Below are 16,187 nucleotides of genomic sequence, written 5' to 3' on the forward strand. Positions count from 1 at the left end.
TCTCCACAGTGGGGTACAGTGGGAGTACAAGACACAACAGAGAAGAGTTAAAATGTAAGAAGTTTGAACTGGATGTAAGGAAACATTTTTCCCAGTGAAAATAGGCACTACCTCTAATGGTCCAGGAGGGTTGTGCAGTCTCTGTCCTTGTTGGTTTTCAAGACCAAACTGGATAAAGCCCCAAGCTCTCAGCCGAGCCTGCTGAGGAAGAGGTGGGACCACAGATCTTTTGAGGTTCCTTCCAGTCTGAATGATCTTATGATCCTAGATTGTCAGCTTCACTCTGCTGTTGATAGTCTGGTGTACTATTGGGTCCAAAATACAACTGGTCAGATTTAAAACAGTCCCTTTTGAGAAGGTCCTGTTCTGTTCTTTTGTTTTCTTTCATTTGCAATCTACCCAAAGCGTAATTTGCACTTAATCTGTTTTCTCTGCAAAACAAGTAGCATCAGATCTAATTGTGTCTTCTGAGCTAATGCAGAAGTCCATGTATTTAAAGAGAGGAGATGACATGCGAGATTTGGTCATCGTTAAAAAGCAGAACGAAGAAACTGTAAGAAAGAAGAGCTCTGACAATACAAAGGCATGTACAGCTGCCAAGCAGTGTCTCTAACACTGTAATGTCTTCCTTTAATTGAACCTGAAATCATCAGCAGGTTCGTGTGTTATCTCTGTTACAAAGAAGTTACTCTGAAATTTATGTTTAATACTTGCTGGTATGTGATTTAGTACCTCCTCAGTGCTGCCATCTGATACGAATTGAATAAATTTGAACTAATTACAAAATCAAGCTCAGAGCTAGGTGTGGTTTAGCTATGGACAATGATAAAAGTGGATTATGCTTCTCAGCAGCACAAGAAATTAAGACAAAACTTTTCATATGGGAACATGTCGAAGTGCAGGTTTTTGCTGTGAGCAGAGGGATCAAGTTCTACAATGTACTGTAGATTTTCTGGCATGCATCTGACACACTGTGCTCTCCTCTCAATCTAAACCTGTAAAATTAGAGCAAAGCCCTTCATGCAGCCAGAAAAAATTACCTAGCTTCTGTAATGAGACCTGTGACAGCCTAAGCACAGGGGTGAATCAATCACAAAAAGGAGTAGAGAACAGAAGAAGGGTTCAGAGGTGGAGAGCCTACAAGGGCTGGAGTAAGGAGAGTCTGGGGCAGGAAGGCTAGAAATGGAAGGGGAGAGAACACACAAACGAAGAATGAACAACAAGGGTTGGGAGCATTCTCATGGGGTGCCAAAGGTTTTTATGGCCAGGAGGATGATGGGTGCTCTGGAGAAGGAAGATGAAACAGATTCAGGAGGAAGAGCAGAGAGGAAGATACAGAGAGCTGACACACAGGGAAGATACCTCCAGCACAACAGTGGAGCCTCCCAGCCAGGTTTGCCTGAAGGAAGGGAGGAATTTACAGGAGAGACTCAAAAGCAGGGTACTACTAGAGATGTGCCTTCCTGCAGCAGCTCTGCTCATGCACACTGCCATGAGGCCCGGTGAGACTCTGAGGTGGCCAACCTGGCCAGGAGCTGGGCCAGCCCTAGTCCAGCAGTGTGGCACAGTGGGGCAATGCTGAAGGAGCAGTGCTGCCAGGACAGGAGCTGGGATGGGGCACACAGTCCAGGTAGGGAAGAGCTGCCACTCAGCTACACTTCACACATCCTGGTGACAATAAACTTGCACCAATTATTACTCAGGCATCTTTGCACTGTGCTTTCTAACACTTCCTATAGCACTCATGTAACATAGGGATTTCTCCCTGTTATCCAGCACCAGGCACTGGACCTGAAAAATTATCCTGTTACTGTGGCCTGGCCACCTCGGCAATTGGCTGGTGGAAAAAAAAAAAAAAAGGCCCACAAGCTCAAGGAATTTTGCCATTTCTGCTCCAGATCTTTAACCTACATCAGTTTTCCAGTGAATGCACTGAAGCACCTCAGGGGAGTAATTTGTGTAAACATTTTAAAAGGAACATTTTTTTTTTTTAATGCTGACACACTGCTAAGGTGGCTACTTGATTACAAACTGTGAAAATGACTGCGTTAGGCTGCACTCACAAATCACAGTGTACTGACCAAATTGCCCTGTGCTTATCTGTGCCAGGTCTGCACCATGACAATATTTCCTCTCTTTTAAATGCCAAAGTATGATTTGAGGGGTTGTTATTTAAACACACTGACCTGCACAATAACCAGAAGTACTTTATTTAAATCTGTCTTGAGCTGGACTAGCCTTAGGCACCTATACTCTGTCATAGTTTGACAGCAAATGGGTTATTATAATGACAGTAATTCAGGAGTGAGACTCGTGAATGCTTTCTCCCTGGAGAATTTACACATAAACACGTGCATGCAGATACATTTGTTCTTTTGTTATGGATTTTTCTTCCTTGGAGAAGTGAAACCATTTCTGTCATTGGAGTATATGGGAAAACTGGAGGAGGGAGAAGAGGGCAAGGGAAAATAAACCCCAACATTGCTTTCCTCTGACTGAAAGTTCATCCGTGCATCAGCGCTGTTAGTGAAGGCCAAGACAAACGAAATCAGAATATTGGCTTGAGCAGCTATAAAGCTGCATCGAAGGGAGTTCCCATGTAAATGAAACAAACAAATCTAACATAATCATATCTGAAAGCTAAGTATCTCCCTCTCATTAGCTGCTACTGTAAGTGTACTAACCTGGGCTTACATTTCCTCCTCTGTACAGGGGTGAAGGTCACCACTTGCAATAATGAAGTTTTAGAAAAGCAAACACAAAAGCTGGTGATGTGACAGATGTTAGGTCTGCCACAAGATTTTCTCCCTTTTTACAGGTTAGGAGGAAAACATGAAAATTTTATACTTGTGTGTGTGTGTGTGTGTATGAAAAATGGAAGACAAAGTTCTGAAATGCATTGGCACTGACAAAACACTAGGAAACATAAATGGAAAAGCATCCTAATTTTTCCTGGATTGAGTGTGTGTGTGTTTGTCTGACATCAGGAACACCAAATTATCCTTCCCAAATGGTAATGCTAAAATGGGGAATAATTTTCTAGCATCATAATTATGTGAAAGTGCACATCACCTTGTAATTGACTGCAGTCTGACCAAGCACACTGACTGTTCCATTCTTCTGGATGATCTAAAGATTATTGTGTAAGATACTTTTTGGAAGAATAGCAGAAATATCCTTTCTAAACATATTATTTTTCTTCTGATTATGCAAATACTTGTGCCTTTAACATAATCACCATTACTCAGATTTCACTAAGAAACAACCATGGAGGGAGAAGAAACTTAAAAATTAGTTGTTCCTACTGGTCTGATGCAATACTCAGCCCTGCAGAAAAGCAGACACAAAACTTTAATCTTCATTTACATGCTATTGTCATCACATTAACAATTTTTTCTAGTGAAAATATCTGCCTGATGGGCTACCTACTTGGTAGTCATTTAAAGCCCAATAAAATACAGGAACGTCACACCACATCAAACACTGGAAGAGCAACATAAGAGGCATGTGTAATCCATGAGTATCGATGCTAATAACAACAAACTACACAACATTTGTATTGCTGAAATCATGCTGAGATTAGAATAGATCTCCCTATCCCATTTTACAGACAACAAAAACTGAGGAAGAGATCCACGACTAATAATGGTCTAAAATATGGCTAGAAGAAAAATAAAGTAGTTGAATACAGTGAGGAAAACACAGAATAAGCCTGCAGAAAAATAAACCCTTAACTTCATTTGATCCTAATAAAGATGTGTGACTGAAAAATATGAAGGGTATTTAATGAAATGCTGTAAGCTTTTTACTTTATTTTGTTGGTTGGCTGGGTTTTTTGTTGTTGTTGTTTTCTTCTTTTTTAGGTTGCAGCTATTGAACTTGGTTTCTCTAAAGTTCCTTTGTGTCAATTAAAGATTTTTTGGTCTGAATTTCATGGTGACTACAGCATTTTGTCCCACAGGGATTAGCTGAAATGCCTTTACTATGCAGCATTCTTACAAGTGCAGCAAGACCTCCATATTTGAATTTATTTGTATAAGAACAAACAAAGCACTCTGTAAGCAGTGCAGCCTGTACTGCACCAATACAATACAGCACTGTGTAACAGAAACCATGGACTATTGAAGAGCAGGCCAAGTCAAATGGCTTGTACTCCCATTGAAGCTCCCCTCTTAGTGACCTCTGCCTATCTTCCTGACGTGGACTTAAAACAGAAGTGCTCAGGGCAGCAGCTTGTACACTGTCCCCAACAGACATATCTGAGCACTGAGGAGATACACTTCTGAGCTCCAGTGCAGTGGGTGATGGGCAGAAGAAGGCTGCTGTAATCTGCCGGGCAAGCAGGAGCATGCATGAACTGGGTTTGCAGTGAAAAAAAGAAATCTGCCCTGAATGGCATGATGGAGTTAATCTGAACCAGAATGCCAAGAAGGGCGATTTAGCCTGGTGTGACTTGATATCAAAATGGGAATGACTCATATGACTCTCTCACTATGCACCTTCTATTTTTGTCCATGTTTATAAATAGCTATATTAAAAAGTTGGAAGGCCCTATGAACTCTCTCCCAGACTGATTTCTTGAAAGTGGGTAAGAGTCTGTTCCCAACACATGAACAGCCAGAAGGTCACCAGAACATGGTGCTGAAAAGCTACAGGAAGCTAAGAACACACTGCACGTTTCACTAATTCAATTTCCTCCAGTGGGGCACTGGCTTGGGAGAAGCTTTACCCTCGAATTCCCTCCTTGTCCACCTGAGGATGCAAATCTCCTGCAGCTTCTCACCATGTTCTTATTATGTCATGTCCTCGTACTGTTTCTGAGCACTACTGCAGCTCCATGGAGCTCCCCCTGTGCTGGCAACCAACTGAAAATCTAATAAAATCCTGACCGTTTTGTGCCAGCTCTTCAGTGTATCTTTTCATAGTAAAATGTCATCTGGCTGACAGCACACTGAATGCAACTGTGCATCTGCAGCAGCATGGCAAGGAAGTTCTCCAAAGGGATTTCCCAAAAGACACATTTTCACTTAACTATCTTTGCCCAATAGCCTGGAGCTGTGATATGTTTATCAGTATTATTACTGCCACTATTGCCATCAGTATTGGCAGTTTGGAACTACAGTTTCACAAGAGCAATGTGGTGCACATGTCAGCATGGTTTCAGCTGGCTCTTTTCTTCATCTTTGGCTCAGAAGATGGCTGAAACCTACTGTGACAACTGCAACAGGTATTTAATGTGTCAGTGAGAGTGCTGGCCATAATTTTAAAAATCTCATTGTTATTATGTTACTATTAATGTAATTCTTACGAGGTCACTTATATGTCCAATTAGAACTGATGCTCCCATCTGACCTTGATCAATAAAGTGAAGGGCTCTTCCCACTCATAATTCCCCAGGTAGCATTGCTAAAAAAATTGTTTCATTTTCTCTCAACTATCACCACTGTAAAACATCTTAAAACCTTAAAACTGCTCTAAAACCTGTAATCCTCCTACCATTTTTTATGTCTCTCCCTTTCTGTCATAAAAATCTTCGGCTGTTCAATCACAGTCTTGTACTTGCACAACGTATGTGCCAAATCACACAGAGCAGTCACGGAATCAGCCTTCTTCAGAAGTCCCATTAAACAGATGGTTATTCTCCTGCTTTCTTTTGTTTTTCTGACTAGTGCTATCATTTAAACTAAAAGATCTTCTGGCTAACAGGCAAAAAGACAGTTTGAAAATACAGTTTCCTCATCTGAAACATTTCATGCCACCTGAGAAAGGGTATTCAATCCAAAGTCCTCCCTTACTCTTTACTTGTATAAACTAACAATTAATGAAGTACTGCATTCTTAATGCCCTAAAGATCACCTTTTGAAGTACAAAATTTCTATGTAACATCCAACTCTAAGGAAGAATGTTAATAAACTACACAGACTCCTACACTGCAGTTAATCAAATTAGAAGTGTCTCTAAGATGAAGGAAAATTCTCATTCCTGAGTGAAAATCACTCTTCCTTCCCAACATACTCCTGCTATCACAATTTAAGAATGGCCACTCTGCGAAGCAGGAAAGGAGTAGGACTCTTGAGATCTGTGGTTAATCTGGAATGGCATGAACAGCATACAGCAGTCTACTTGATGGATGAGTAACCAAAAAATAAAAAAGTGCCTCCCCAAGTCACTGTTTGCCTGCACGAGCTCTGCAGCATGGTGACATCCAGAGCTCCAAAATGATGGATTTACCGTTTAGTGAAACAAAATTCCAGATAAAAATATATTTCTCTTAGTCTCCCACAAGAAATGGCTTTAGTTAGCTCAGCATGTAAAGCTTCTTCCAATCCTTACATGATTTTATCAGCAATTTTGAGCTGATCTACAAAGTGCATTAAAAAAAAATAATCATAGAAGTGTGATATCCAGCTCTCCCTTTACTATAATAAACTTAGAGAAGCTGAGTTGCACTTCACCCCTCCTGACATATTGTAGAAAAAAGCCATATACAGCTCTGCTTTGAAAAGCAAAACAAGAGGAAATAAAGTGTTCTCTCAAAAAAAAGAAAGAATAAAAACATCAGTTTGATAAAAATTACTATTTCTCAGGAAGAGGGAAGAATCATGGATTCTTCTGAAGAAAAATATGTCAATACTGGTTAATAGCTCCCTTACAACTTTCATTTACAGTAAGCATTAATATTTGGACTTTAAATCCTCAAATCACACATAACCTTGATGCAGTGAGAAAATATTCCACCCGTTTACTGAAACGCTGCCAACCTCAAGTGGAGCAGGCACAGCAGCTATTTGGGGTTCACAGAAACACTATACAGACATTTAGGACAAGGAGCAATACCACTTCGTCCAGTTTAAACTGTATGTGGGCTTTTAAAATTATTCTTTTGGAAGCGAAATGTAGTTTCGTGGACTGCCTGAATATTCAAAGAGCACTAAGCAAACGCAAAGTAGTTTTCATTTCAGGGTGATCCATTAGGATCTCTAAAGGAAATCTAAAGTCTGGGACTGCTTGGAGGTGCAGGGTATGGGGGAAATGACCAGACACCTTGAGACTGGAGAATTGTGAATGGTCTGGATTTGAACATGAGTAACTCCTTTCCTGTGACTGAATGTTAAATAAAAGACCCAGCAGAAAGAGCCTTTCTGCTAGGGGCTTATTTCAAAGGGAACAGATAAAGTACCCAGGCACTGGCTCCAATTATGGCTACCAGTCCTATCTTAGCCTAGTTTACTTTGGGGATTTCACAGTTGGCAGCCTTTCATCTAGAAGTAGCCTGGTTTGAATAAGCAAAGAAACCTGAATGAGTACTTAACCTTCCTGCACTCCACTGCACTTCCCAGCAGAGAGGAACAGCACCTCCAAGCTTACGGGCAAAAGGGAAAACAATGGAAAATATATTATCTCTCCAGGGATTAAAGATGGTAAGTTTTACTGTAGCACTTCAAGTCTTCCTGATACCTAACTGCAGATTTTAAAATCCCATTTAGAATGTTAAACCCAAGTTTCAAGATCAAAAGGACCTGACTAGAAAATACTGCATGGAAATTCACAGACTGTAGGATGTAAAACATCTAAAAGAGGTCAAATTTTTATTTATATTATTATTCTTTTTTAAAAATTTATTCCCCATTTCCGCCTCATTCTTTTTCCTTTTGACATTTTAATGCACCATGTCCATTACTGTATTTCCTCACCAGTACCTTCTAGTCCATCTGCAGTGCTGCATTACCCTGCTGTTGGAGAAAATAGTATGGAAAAAGTGCTTTGCTGGCAGTAGTGACATGGAATATGAATTATACATACATAGTAGGAGAGAAAAGCTGATGAAAGATTAGTCTGCCTGTATGTGTGCATGTGTACACACAGAGACTAAAAGGAAGACATATAGAATGCACATTTTAAACTCATCTACACTAACTGTAACTGTTTCTCTGTACAATAGAAATTCTCTAGCCTCAGTGTAGCTTTTATAGATCAGTTTTAGGACTGAGTAAGAACTTACCTAAATTTTTCTGACTTCACCAGGATGAGGCTTTAGTTAACTAACCAGCTGCTAAGCAGTTTAGAACCAGAACCACATTCTAGAATGCCTAAAAGTTATGTTAAAGCAGTGCAACACCACACATTATTATAGGGACTGAACATCATTTCTCAGGTGGCATGGGGAGCAGCAGACAATAATGTAAATATCCACCTCAATTTAGCAGCCCAATGACCAGGACTGAGAATGCCCAGAGGCTGCAAGTAGGTAAGCTGGATCCCAGTTCCTCAAGTTTAATAAACTATGTCTAAATAATTTCCTCTAAATTCAATGATACTGAACTCTAAATTCATTCGGTCTATTAAAAATTTGCTTTAATTTACAAAATTGTAACATGCAATCCTGAGAATCATATTAGGGCACAGTACATGGAGGTAAAAGATGCTGCCTTTGAAGATATGGATTGCTTCTCATGTAGGCACATCAAAAATCCTTTTATAGTAATTAGTTCAGATATTGATAACTGTAGTTGTACCAGCAAGAGGCTCATTTTGGCATCCAGTTGGATGTGTATTTTACAGCCAGCTAGTACTGAATTATATCTTCCTAAGGCTGCACTGCTAACAGTATGTAAAACAGCAATTTTGCAACTACGTTTTTACCATTCCATGTACTGCAGTCACACTTTCAACGGCTAAGAAGACATGCTCAGAATGACAATCACTGCTAGTATGAGAGATACTGAAAATGATGATGACAAATATCTAGCTCCAAAAACATCTGTTGACTTCAGGTGTCAACCTAGTACTCAGTTTTCAAAAGTGTGTACTCACAGAGACTGAACACATAGTCCTGAAAAGTTTCAGTTTGGGCATCTACAAACTGAGGAACTCAAAACTGGTTGGCACTAGAAGATACGAGTCAACAGAAGGCTGCCTTTCACATCGACAGGGAAAACAATTATCTCATTTGCTTAAATTTGCTTGTTTTTACTGAAGGCTTACTGTGTTGCAGGTTTGTATACACAAAATACTTACCTATCACTATAAATACATGTGCTGTTGTAAGAACTATGGTGTAATAAAAGACTATTTTTTGGAGCCACCTGGTCCTTGGAAACCTCCATAGGGTTCTAACTTCCAGCAGCAGAACCAGCCCTTGGGAGTCTTGGCAAATGCCAACCGAAGTTATGAAAAGTCTTTCCTTGGAGGTCAGTGGCTATATTAGGTCTTCAACACACAGTCCTTAACAGTCAATGGGTATGCTGAGACCAAGACAGACATAAAAAGGAAAACACTCCTTTGCAGTTCCTGTCTTTCTGAAAATATGGGGTATTACTATACCGGGCATTAGGGAGCTATTTAGCATTGCCTGCTGTAAACTGTTACCCAGACCAAGCTTAAACATCCTGGGTAGTGTGAAACTGCGGACAATGCCGGTTCAATCAAAAGGTCTTAAAAACACCTTTTTTTTTCTGTAGTCTGACATGCTAGATATCATTTGGGAAACAGTGGCCTGTGTGCCTAAGACAGATTACCGTATCTTTTAAGATTTTTAGGTTACAGGGGAGGCAGTATGTAGCTGCAGAATTTAATCTAAGCTTAACATAGAGCAGAGGCCTCAAAGTGAGGTCAAAGCCTCATTCAAGTGGTATAAACCTAGTATCTTCCACAGCCACCACTTCTATTTATATTATTTTATGTTCTCTCATTAAAAGGGTGGCGGTCTGCACTGAAAATCACACCTAGGTATAACTGGTTAACACTCAGATCTTGATCACTCAGCCCTGGGTAACAAACCTTGATTTTTCTGCCCTAGTGGAAGTGATTTTATTCTGATGCATGCCATTTAAATTCATTTTACATAGCTGCTTAAGTGTGGCTTGGCAAGCCAGAGGGAAACCAGCTTTCTATGTCTAAATGTGACTCCTGAGCTGGTGAAGGACAGATCCTGTGGATTAACTGCTGAAGATAAATTTCTCTCTCCCATTGATACTTGGCTAATGGGTCAACAAGTTGTCCTTGAAGGGAATCACAACCAAATTACAGAAATAGGTCTGTGTAACTCTGACAGAACCATTTAATTTTCTTCTTAATTCTACATAGAGGGGTATGTTTTATAGTAATAAAAGTCTAACAGTTTTTCAGTCCCACAGCCAAATCTTATAAGCGTAAGACATTAAAGTGAAAAGGCTGGACAGTATTCATGCCCTTTGGCATACAACAGTGAATGTCTTTCCAGATGAAATAACATGATGTGAGTGCTTCTCCATTTCACTAATTTTTGCTTTTTGAACAGGAAAACCAGTAGACTTGCACTCTAATTTTAAGTTTTGCTTTGTACTTTTTTCATATGCACCTATATGAACAATGTTATTAAGGAAAACAAACAAAAACAGCTATAGAAAACTGGTAATTATAACTTGTTAATAATCACAAAGGTAGCTGTAATGTTGGTATTATAGATACCCTATGGAGGTAACAATTGAAATAACATGATGGCAGGGAAGTCCATGAAACTTGAATCTCAGGTGAAGCTGGACTTGGTTGTGAGGGAGCCATAGGCTGGCAGCCAGTGTGGATACTTTCTCCCAGTGCTACAGTTACAGAACTGACAGAATGAAGGACTCCGGTGAGTGAACAGAAGCTGCACTTCAGGCAAATGTTTTGCACTGGATACTTAATGTTCCTAAAAAATATTCTAGTGACTAGCTGAAAGTTTTCCAACACATGCGTGCTCAATTACAGTGTAATAAAAGTTTATTGAAAATACCATTAAGAAACCCTGTCATCACTCCTGCAGTACACCACTTGTCAGAAAGGGATCATGCTTCAGGGGTTGCAGCTCACTCACTGCCCAGGCTGCAATGACAACACCACCACCCAGTCAAGCACACTGTTACACAGCACTGCTGTGAGACAAGAGCACTAACAACAAGGGGAGAAAGATGATGCCTGAGTCAGGGGAGGAGGGATCTAATTCCTTCTCAGTGATCAGGCTCTTCATTTCCCTCTCAGGCACAAGGAAACAGAGCCATGTCAAAAGCCATGCAGGTTTGTGAGCAAGTGATACGCAGATTTTCATCATATTGTCACAATGGTGTAGAAAGAAAACAAAAAAAAAGAATCCCCTTGACAACGCAATTTTTTCTTTCACATTATTTTATATTTCTTCAGCAGCCACGTGGCACATTCATAAACACTAAAAAAAATTGCCAAGGTCCCACAGCAAGTCCAGTTAACGTTGCTATCTACCCATACTGGTCAGGCTGGTGCATCAAGGGAGCCTTAGCATTGCTATAGTTGGGGTGCTGTGAAAAAACATGGGGTACCCACCCACCCCAGACTGGCTGGGATAAGCAGGCAACTTAATGTATGGTGGCTTAAAGCCTTCTTTGGATTTGCTCTGTATCACAAATAGGAATCACTGTCAAGTACATTCCTTTCATGTTCAAGTATAGAGGAGTTGCAGGAACAGCCAAAAGCCATTAAGCTTTCTCCCCAGCAGTTGACTTGAGGTCAATTAGGAAAACAGTGTGCTTGCAACCCCCTTGGCAACAGAAAGGTGTAACAGGTTTAGCTCCAGGTCATAAATAGTCCTTTTGACAGTGTTTCCAACAGAGATCCAATGTTTGCTCAGCCATTCCACAGGTGCTGGATCACTGGAATGGGAAGTATGTGATGGAAAGGCTCTGAAATGGGGCAGTTTTGCCCACAAAACGCTAGAAACCAAAATCAGTTCTACAAAGCTGACTTGGGAGCAAGGTGTGAGATAGGAGTGGTAATAATTTCACCTAGAGTTTGATGAAACACCACATACTATGCCCAAAGTCCAAGCTGAATCACATTCAAATACTTTCTGCTTAACACAAAGTTTTTTCTTACTTTAAAAACCAACAAAGTGAGCTTCTCTTTTCATTACATGATTATAAAGTGTTCCTGCAGCTGCAGTGATGGCCCATTTATTCCTTCTTGCCTTACCTATCAGCTTATACCCTAAACCAGACAGACAGAAACAGATTTTTGTAAATCCCACTAGACAGGTCTTTTAAGAACAACCAACAGAAGCAAGAGACTGCTGGTTCAGGTATCTGCTGGAATACAGTCTATTTTAAGGGTGTGTGGTTCTCTTTTACCAAACAAGAACATGAGGTACACTAAATTTACTGTCATTGTTTTAAAAGCTTGCTATTGCTTATCACTAAAAGCTACCAGCCTTCCAAACTCACAAAACAAGAAAGCAATAGATAGAGGGACACATTAACTTCCTACTCTTAGATTGTGTCTTGGAATTAGAGCAACTCTGTATGCATATACATGCATCTGTGTATGCATATGTATAAATAAATGCAAGATGCTTAATACACACACACATACGTGGTCACCAGAACAGTGCAATGAGCTTTGTGCAATTCTCAAATGTAATGGAACTTCTTGTAACAGAAAAAGACAATAAATACACCAGGAGTTATTTGAGTCCAGGGAAATGTGGAAATTACTTAATCTGAAAAATTTCCCAGAAAATACAATTTCATTGCCAAGTATTCAGGCATCTTAAGAATAACCATGACCTGAAAAGTGCTATTGCCAAAATCCATGCACAAATGGCAACACGTAGTTATGCTGCCCAAAAGGGAGACAAGAAACCAGATAATGGCTCCAACCTCTACAATCCTGTTTCCAGGTTCTCTCTTACAGATGCGTAAGTGGCAGTTATCAACTCCAGATAACTACAGATTGCTTTTATGCCTCCTTCTGGCTATCCTCTCCAGCTGCTCCCCTCAGTCTGCTCTCCTCTCCCCCTCTGCAAGCCTGCCCAGGAACAAGAACATCCTGTAGAAGGGAACAGCCATCAGCACCGCTGCTCACAATGTGGACTGTAAATGCAAGAGCTGATGGGCAGCTTCCTTACTCTCTGGCAGAGACAAGCTGTCAAGGACATGCTGGCCTTCTCTGTACCAGAGATAAAAAACATATATCCAGCTAATCAATTTTAAATTGCAGAGGGCTTGTTTTTGACTCCTAATGTCACTGCAACCCAGTGGGTTCTCCTAAAGCTTATAGTGCTAAGAATCAAACTGGAAGTGACCATGATCTCCACTGTCCTAGCTGGTCTTTGTGGGGATAATTCAAACACGCAATAGCACGCCTTCTCCTTACATTTAAATAAAAGTATTCTTCCCACATACCGTCTTGCCCCAGAGGTAAGGGGACAAACAGAACATGTATAAAAGCATGTGCATACACCTATACAGTGCTGTTACTTCAGAAATTAAAGTAAAATAATTCCTACTCATTGAAACTCCTTTCACCTGGACGCATACCTGCTCTGAGCGGAGTTTGCAGCAGCCTGCATCACTGCTGCAGCTGCCTCCTGTGCCTTACGGTTCACAGTTGGCATGGGTGGGCCCATCCCAGGGCCTCCCTGCTGAGACATGCCAGGAGAATTGGGGGTCATACTGCTCATGTTTCCAGGAAATGGTCTGCTCTGCATCCCAGCTGATGGCATCCGTCCCAGGGGCATGGTACTGCAAGGCTGGCTTGGCCCCTGTCCATGCATCTGGCTGTTGGCATTTATACCCATGCCGGGTCCTGGGCCACTGTAACTTGTGTTGGGCACGCCGCTGTATGTCGGTGGTCTGGAGTAGTTTCCTGAACAAAATGATAAAAAGCACGAGAGAAAAACATTAAATTTTAAAGAAAATACTTCTGTTTAGGAAGTTAGTAGCTGCAGAACTTGCACATGTGACCTGAAGTGAACCATGTTGGTCTCAAAATCAGAACAACTCTTTCATGATGGGGATAGACAAGCAGTGGAACAAGCTGTCCAAGGACGTTGTGCAGACTCCCTCCTTGGAGGTTTTCAAGACCCAATTGGATAAAGCCACAAGTAACCTGCTTTGATCTTATATCTGACCACAATTTGCACACAAGGTCAGCCAAGAACAACTGCTGAGGAATCTTCCAAACTGAATGATCCTTTGAAGCTCGTTTTCATGTACCCTCAAACATTTTCTGCCTAAAACATGTAATGGGACAATAGTAAACACAGAAAAGTACAGCCTCCAGAGGGTTAACAGCACAGCAGACAGTACAAAACCATCGTGTGCAGTAAAGAGATATGTGGCATGTAGGAAATCCATTACATAAGCTCAAGGGAGAATCTGATTTTTGTAATTTCATGTTCTCATTCTTCATCTTCCTGCAATTTCCCCAACAGGCTATTCTCGCCGCCTTCTTGCTCCTAACCGTTCTGCCCATTTGGGTCAGAGATGCTTTGGCATGGACTGCTGAGGACGGCTGCTGGGCCCTGAGAAACACTCCCACTGCCTCCTGCCCTACCCTGCTTTCCTGCTAAGTTTGAAGTTTGTCTACGCCAGTAGAAGAGGTGGTATCTTACAGTGCATCTCCTTTGGGAAAAGCAGCATTACAAGAGTAACAGCAGCAGTACAAGGAGGCTAATATTAACAGGTGCCTTATGAAGGATGGCATGAAAACCTGGCTGACTTCAATTTATGTTGTCACTGGAGCAAACTGCTCTGCTTGCAGCAGCTTAACTCATTTGAGTGGTGATTTTCCTATCATGCTGAAAGCTCAAGAAAAAGCCAGTGTATAGCATTCAGTGTTACAGAAACAAACCCAAGCAGCATGAGAAAGAGGAAAAAAAAAAGCACAGATATGATAGAAAAGTATTTTAAGAAACAGATCACATTACACTACTTCAGTCATCAGTTTTGACTTGTCTTTATTTCCATCTCATCCAGATTAGTGGAAACACGACCCGTTCCCTCCCTGTGGGACGCCGCAGAGCAGAGTTTCCTGACTCCTCTCAGATATTCCCACGCTCGTCCAAAGGCAGCAGCCCTTGGACTCTGCATCTGAACATGGAGATCAGCCACCTCCCTCCTCAGGCCTCAACGACCAGGCAGAGGAGTTGGTGGCATGCAACTCCTATTTATATTTAAAAGAAATACATTAATCCATCATTTGAATGCACACATAATTAATTAATATGCTCCTGCTCCTGTGCTTTGGCTAATCCCCCTCCTCCCCACCTGGTAATGGACTCACTCTGCTACAAGTTCTCCTCTGCAAGAACATGTGAGCCCCATGCTTCCCAAGAAAATGGAGCAACAATTCTGTTTTAGAAACAAGTTTCTGCCTAGAGGTCCTCACAGAGGGATCCTGAATATGTGGTTCAACAGAGATGAAAGGGTCCAGATTCTGCTTTATGCTGACTTCAGGCTGCCCTGTCACTTCTCCTCTCCTCTAGGCTTGGCTGCTGGCAGCTAATTCTGTTCAGTGAGCCACTGCCCCTAGCCACACCTTTTGTTGCCAAGATCTGCTCAAGCCACACTTCTGATCCAACTTCCATGACCATGAACTAAAGGGTTCAGTAGTTCCATACTACTCTGTTTAGTGTTAAACCTCAGGCCTCAACGACCAGGCAGAGGAGTTGGTGGCATGCAACTCCTATTTATATTTAAAAGAAATACATTAATCCATCATTTGAATGCACACATAATTAATTAATATGCTCCTGCTCCTGTGCTTTGGCTAATCCCCCTCCTCCCCACCTGGTAATGGACTCACTCTGCTACAAGTTCTCCTCTGCAAGAACATGTGAGCCCCATGCTTCACAAGAAAATGGAGCAACAATTCTGTTTTAGAAACAAGTTTCTGCCTAGAGGTCCTCACAGAGGGATCCTGAATATGTGGTTCAACAGAGATGAAAGGGTCCAGATTCTGCTTTATGCTGACTTCAGGCTGCCCTGTCACTTCTCCTCTCCTCTAGGCTTGGCTGCTGGCAGCTAATTCTGTTCCGTGAGCCACTGCCCCTAGCCACACCTTTTGTTGCCAAGATCTGCTCAAGCCACACTTCTGATCCAACTTCCATGACCATGAACTAAAGGGTTCAGTAGTTCCATACTACTCTGTTTAGTGTTAAAGGTATAACACAGACCTCAAATGTTGTTCTGGTTTTCAAGTTGCTTTGTGCAAGAAAAATGTAGTGCAGCAAGATGGTGCATACACGCACTCAAAGACTATGCACAGCCAGTTAACACATTTCATGTACATGTTCATAGTAACACTGCTTCCCATAGTGAAGCAAATTCTCTCCCTAGACCAGCAGATACCCATAATCACTGGAAACTACTGTCAGTTCAATTTACATAAAGCCAATTTGTTTTGTCAGTTAGGGTCTA

At 41.3% G+C, this 16,187-nt stretch overlaps 1 protein-coding gene across 1 annotated transcript in view; it reads right to left on the reverse strand.

Annotated features, from left to right (window-relative positions):
* The window catches only part of ARID1B (AT rich interactive domain 1B (SWI1-like)), a 304,313-nt gene that overhangs the window by 48,667 nt on the left and 239,459 nt on the right, over positions 1 to 16,187 (reverse strand). Inside the window, 1 exon segment of the mRNA XM_009997342.1 lies at positions 13,305 to 13,632. Within this exon segment, the coding sequence (XP_009995644.1) occupies positions 13,305 to 13,632 (328 nt within the window).

This window comes from Chaetura pelagica, unplaced genomic scaffold, assembly GCF_000747805.2.
Source record: "Chaetura pelagica isolate M959 unplaced genomic scaffold, ChaPel_1.0 scaffold315, whole genome shotgun sequence".
In the NCBI taxonomy this organism is placed as follows: domain Eukaryota; kingdom Metazoa; phylum Chordata; class Aves; order Apodiformes; family Apodidae; genus Chaetura; species Chaetura pelagica.